Source organism: Brassica napus, unplaced genomic scaffold, assembly GCF_020379485.1.
Source record: "Brassica napus cultivar Da-Ae unplaced genomic scaffold, Da-Ae ScsIHWf_2420;HRSCAF=3128, whole genome shotgun sequence".
In the NCBI taxonomy this organism is placed as follows: domain Eukaryota; kingdom Viridiplantae; phylum Streptophyta; class Magnoliopsida; order Brassicales; family Brassicaceae; genus Brassica; species Brassica napus.
The window spans coordinates 3,050-9,250 of NW_026015760.1; the positions used below are offsets into that span (position 1 = coordinate 3,050).

Genomic DNA, 6,201 nt, shown 5'->3' on the forward strand with positions numbered 1-6,201 from the left:
TGTAAATTTCGTGTGGCCCAAGCTGTGACTGGGGGTTTTGGACCTCATAAATATGGTCTAGCAATCTGTTGTATGCATTTATAAAAGATTTCGGCCAAGTCGTTCTTGGTATGGACATGTATCACGGAATTGTCCACACTTACCCTCATGGACATACCATAATCATTTAAATGCTTGAGACATGTATTTACCAGTTATTATTTACTTAGTCTCTTTGACTGGTGATGGCCTATCAATGAGTTTCCCTTGTGTACATGCACACACGTGAGATTCTTTGGGATAACTCTTTCTTTCTTCTTTCAATGTGTGCCCATTTGTATATCAATTTTGCATTATGTTTGAACCAGGATGGCCAATCTGGTTATGCCATAAAGTGAATATTTTTCGCAGGCATTTAGCCTCTATCATCCTGATCTTGACATAGTAAAACCAGTAGAGAATGCAGGTATAGTCTCGGCCATTTTCTATGGCTTGGACAAATTTTATATATCTAAAAGGAACTTTTTATTTCCTTTTCCCATTGTTTCAATATGGAAACCACTCTTATATCTTTTAAACTCAATGAGCTTCTATGAGTGAATAAATCATTAGATCTCTTTAGTCTGGTCGTAGCCTATCATGAGAATGACTATACCCGCAACTATATTTCTTATAAACTTATATATTTGAAAATCATTCATTCCTTTTATTAAGTTCAGAGCAAACAAAGCAATAAAATAAATTCAAAGTGATAAAACAAAGCAGTATAAAAGCCAAACAAACACAGAAGTCGAAATCAACATTATTCTTTTAGGCAATCAGAAGTTTCATATTCCGTAGGATCATCTCTTTCATGATCAAAAATCATCTTTACCATCTTTATATACCAAGTGGGCTTCAAGATTCTTCCCTTTCAGACTCTCTTGATAGAGGTCACAAAGATGTTTGGGAGTCCTACATATCTTAGCCCAGTGGTTCCCCATTCCACATCTATGACATACTGATTTGGTTGAGCTTTGTGGTTTTAAAGGGTATACTACGGTCTCTGCCTCGACCATGGCTAAAATTAGGTTGATACCCAGGGCCTTTGCCATAGTGGTTCCCACGGCCAAATGTATAATAGTGGCCATGGCCACGTCCTTTCTACCCTCCACGGCCATGGCCGTGTGATCTATCATCCTGGACGTGGTTAGATTCTTTGGATTCTTTCTTTTCCTTTGCGGCCTTATTGGCTTCAGGTAATGGATTGTCCAGGAGGTCTCAATTCATTGTTTCTTATTAGCTAGCAATAGACTCATCCACAGACTTGTAGTCCTGGATTCTGAGATTCTTCCATAGCCTTTGGTAATAACACCTTTCTTGGTGATCATATCTCGATTTGAATTCTGTCCAAAGGTCTAGAGGATTCTCAATTGTCAAATACTGATCTTTGAGACTCTCAATAAGATGATGACGAAAATTAATATTGCCATGTATCAATCTTCTCATTTATTGTCTTCTATGATACATTGACCAAGTCTTTTTGACTTTAGGATAATCTTTGTATCCAATGCCCACCGTAAATAATTATCTCCAGAGAGATTTAGGGCAGCAAAATCCAGGTTGATTTTCGACATCTCAAATCATATATCACTCAATATTTAGGCATTTAATCAATCAGTCAATTTCTAGCAAGTCCAGCAATACTATTTCTATGTGCTCATAATATTATGCTTTATCAGACTAGCAAAAACGGATTCAATTAATCATGCAATTAGGGTTTAACAATCAATGGATTTTAGCAAGACTAGTAAAAAGATTCATTAATCACTCAATCAGTTTCAAAGCTGATTTTAGCAATACTAGAATTTAGATTTCAAGCATGAATTTCAATGAATCAGTTTCAAGGCTGATTGATATTTAGCATAAACCGTGTGTAAATAATCTATCTAGTATCCGAATTTATCAAACCTCAAAAACATATAATCAGATCAATCAATTTAATAGAACTCATAAGCATAATGAATTTAGGGTTTCAAGTTTCAGATATGCGGATTAAGGTTAGGACTAGAATTAGGGTTTCATGATTTCTAATCAGATCAATCAATAAAATCGAACCTAGCATACAATCTTAAACCTCAAGACATTAGATTTTATCATGAATCTATCAACCTAGCATACAGATTCTCTATTCTCAAAGATATCCAAATCAGATCAATATAACCTATCATACGGATTATTTAGGGTTTCTATTTAAAACAGATCAGATTACAAAACTATCAATCCTAGCAGATGATATAAACCTCAAGAATCATGCAATCAGATCATTCGGATTTTAAACAAGTAAACCTCAATCAATCTATCAACCTATCGGATTCAATCAATGTTTTAATAGGCTGGTCGGTTTAAAACAATTTTAAATCAGATGAACAATTAACAAGCAGGATGAGAAAATAAATCTATCAATCCTAACTGTGATTAAAGCATTAATAAAAACAAGCAGGTCGGATTTAATCAGACTTAACATATCAGAATTATTAAACTAGCAGGATAAGAATAATAAATCTAGCAACTTAACGGTCAAACAAATCTAGCAACAGCATCAGATTCAATCAGATTTAAAACCTCAATGATCAAAACCAAAACAGTTTGATTTCAAAAATATTCGATTAGAGTTTTAATATGTGATTTGATAATTATAGTATATATTAATTCTGATACTTATATTATTTAGGGTTTATAGATATATGGTTAGGGTTTATCGGATTTTAACTTGTAAAATCCGATTTGGGGTTTTAATCATGTAGGAACATGATTTAAGGTTTATCGGATTATTAGAATCCGATTTGGAGTTTTAAGGTTTTAGGGTTTAGATGTTTACCTTAACCTCCAAACGGGTTGAACGGACCACCGAGAATCGAGAAGAACTTCGCGAGCTGGTACGTGCCGGATCGGATTGTCGGGTCGCGAAGAGCATCGGGATCGTCAGTCGGATCATCTATCGGATGCGCTATCGGGATCGCCTGGTCGTCGGTACGTCAGGATGCGAACATATCGTCTAGTCGGGTACTTATCGGATCGTCGGATCGACTGAGCTTCTATCAGGTCGTCGGATTGACTGGTCGTATCAGATGGCTTTATCGGATGAGAGGGTAACCGCCGAGAGAGAAAGAAAATTTAGAGTTTATGATGATCAAAGTATCAAAACGAGAAAGAAAAGGAAATAGGGTTTCTGGTCGATTTTAGAACTCAGGGATTAGGGAGCTTCGTGCTGATAACGTGTTATAAATTATTGGGAGAAAGTTTTGTCTATCTCTCATCATTATGGAGTCCTTTATATATATAGGGAATTACAATAGACCGTCATAGATAAATGGAAAATATACAAATCTTAAAGTGATCAGGAAAATGAAATCCTAAGCATACAAAGAAAAAAAAATGTCTAAGCAGAAAGAAAATATGCCTATTTGGTTATGACATTCACAAATCGGTTCATAAATATTATAAATAAAGTACCCATATCTTACTTATATTTACATATATCACTACGTGAAAAGAAGGCATTAAATTGTGAAACAGAAAATTAATTTTGTCTTCAGTTTTTTTTTCCCGGGCATGGATGTTATCCATCGCTCTATTGCATATAACGTGGAGTACAAGTAAATATTCTAATATAGGAAAGCAAATCAGTGTGTAAATATTTGAATAGCTTAAGAAAATTGATAACACAAATTTTGTCTTGACGACAAAGTAACATTTCCAATATAGGATAAGTAAATAGAGAAAAAGACAAAATAGCACTAAATCAAATTTTTGTTCCCAAACTAGCACTCAAGATCAAAAGTCACAAAAATAGCACTTATGTTTTATCAAAGTTACAAACTTAGGGTTTAGAGTTAAAAGGTGGGGTTTAGGATTTAGGGTTTAAAGTTTAGGGTTTAGGGTTTAGAGTTTAGGTTTTAGAGTTTAGGGTTTAGGGTTTAGGGTTTAGAGTTTATGGTTTAGGTTTAGAGTTTAGGGTTTAGGTTTTTTAGAGTTGAGAAATGAGGTTTTGGAGATAAGATTTCAAATTTTGAAAAATAAAAAATTAAAATTTTTAAAGGATAAACTTAGAAAGGTGCTAGTTTGGTCATTTTAGTTTTGGAGTGTTATTTTTATGATAAACTTAGAAATGTGCTATTTTGGAGATTTGCCCAAGTAATATGTATGTAAAAATATTTCAAGAGTTTGAAAATTGATTTTATACCAACAATAAAAAGTTATAATATCAAAGTTCTCCCGGTTTTATTTTAACCTTTTTTTTTTTCTTAACCGAATCTGGTCAAACTAACCGATAAAAAAAACCTTCTTAGTAGGAAAATCTTAATTAAGATAATGAGTGCAATTAGGTTAAACTAATAATTAATAAAAAGTCGGCCGTCAACTTCAAACGGATAAGGCATTTCTCTGTCTTTAAAAATCATTTCCTTCGTCACAAAGTTTCCCATAAAAATCTCATCGACCGATCGAGAGAGAATCTTTCGTCTTCTATCGAATGGGCGGAGGAAGAGTCATGGCGACGGCGGCGAAGGTGGCTGGAATCGGAGTCGCCAAAGGTGGATTCAGGGGAGGATTCGGAGTCCCCGCGGCGGCGAATGATCAGTTTATCGTGAGAAACACCTCCGCGTCTAAGCCGGTTTCGGCTTCGATTTCATCGGCGGTTCATCCTTCCGTGGAAGAAGACGCGGTGGTCATGCGTAAACCGGTCTGGGAAGACGAGTGGGAATCGCGGAAGTGGAGACGAAGACGATCCCTAGGGTTGTTTTCGACAAGCCTCCGTCTCTTCAGGGGCTAAAGAAGCCACCGATGATCTCAAATGCCCTCAACATGTAAGATCTAATTCCATTACTTCTAATTTTGACTCTCAAACTCGAATTGCGAGCTTTCTACTTTAACAATTGACTTAATTCCAGCAATTTTGATTGATTTAATTGACTTAATTCGAGCAATCTTGATTGATTTTCTCGGTTTAGTTTTATGTTCTGTTTGGTTCTTGTTTTTGGTTTAATGGATTATCCAACTCTTAAATCATAAAATTTTAAAAGTTTGTCACTTTGAAACGTGTTAGTTTGATTTATGTTCTTACATCCATTTTTATAACTAGTTACATACATCGAGACCTGTTCTTATGTTTGGTTCTTGTTTAATTTAGTGATGGAGTGTATTATTTGAAACTTAAAGTATGTCTCTTTGAAACATTTAGTTTGATTTATGTTCTTATACCCATGTATTTAACTAGTTACATAACTCGAAGCTTGTGCTAATGGTTGACTCTTTTTCTTATGGATCCGACCTCCGTTGTGTTAGGCGTGTATGGAAGGGTCAAATGAAGTTGGTTCTGTTTCAAGAATGTTTTCAAGTTTTCAACCTTCTGAGAACAGAGCTGTTGAATCAGCTGTTCCACAGGTTGCTCTTAAGGCTTTTGCTTTTCTCAGTGAAAACACCGCCGCGCAGGTATAATCCATCTCTTCTCCTCGCCTTTCTTCTCAGTTCGAATTGTTTCCGTTAAAGCTTCACTGGTGCTAGTCTTGAGAGTCTGATCGTTTCTCATTGTACTCTGTTGTTACTTTTACTTTTCCATTGCGTCTGACCCAAAGGTGTGGGATGCTGTCATGGAAAACAAGGATCTCATGAATTTCTTGAGACCAACAGTAAGAACTTCCTTTTGGTGTTTTAATGTCTTTTATATGACAAATCAATCTTGACAGAAAGTTTTTTTTGTTTTTGTTTTCCCGTTTGCAGCTGCTTCAACTAAGGATGAAGCTGACAATGACGACAAATCTGAACTTTCTAGCGAGACTGAATGAAGAAGACAGTGAAGAGAAGCCAATCCAGCTCATGGAGATTCTGCGAGACATGAAGCTGAAAGCTGTTCAAATGATGGAAAATGTATCTTCCTACTTTGGGGGTTTGTTCAGGACGAGACTTTCACAGAGGGTGGACAGGAGAGGAAGAGATGTTGCTCAACGACCCTACTACTCTCTTTGGATTAGCTGTTTGCGTTATTTTCATGGTAGTTCTGAAACGTGCTAACAAGTTCCAGTTTCCTTTTAAACTTGCCGATATAGCTTATAACTACTGTGTTCTCTTTCTGCTACTTCATTATCGTTTAGAGTTTTTTTTTTTAAACTGTTCTACTTATGTTTGGAATGATTTGGAACTTGCCTTTGATATTTTCATAAATAAAAGTATGCTTTGGTTGAA

General features: G+C 35.6%; 1 protein-coding gene and 1 pseudogene across 1 annotated transcript; both read left to right on the forward strand.

Moving 5' to 3' along the window:
* Window positions 1-4,411: 4,411 nt before the first annotated feature.
* LOC125601007 lies at window positions 4,412-4,830 on the forward strand (annotated as a pseudogene).
* A 734-nt stretch (window positions 4,831-5,564) lies between these two features.
* Window positions 5,565-6,201, forward strand: LOC125601010. The gene is made up of 2 exons (XM_048773446.1): window positions 5,565-5,648; window positions 5,740-6,201. Exons 1-2 carry the CDS (start codon window positions 5,610-5,612, stop codon window positions 6,028-6,030), a joined length of 330 nt encoding a protein of 109 aa, XP_048629403.1. The 5' UTR covers window positions 5,565-5,609; the 3' UTR covers window positions 6,031-6,201.

What these genes read in the sequence shown, in the direction of transcription:
- LOC125601010 (XM_048773446.1), top strand. Translation starts at nt 5,610, where the DNA reads ATGGAAAACAAGGATCTCATGAATTTCTTGAGACCAACA. An exon ending in TGAATTTCTTGAGACCAACA is followed by an intron (nt 5,649 to 5,739) that starts GTAAGAACTTCC and finishes TCCCGTTTGCAG; the next exon opens with CTGCTTCAACTAAGGATGAA.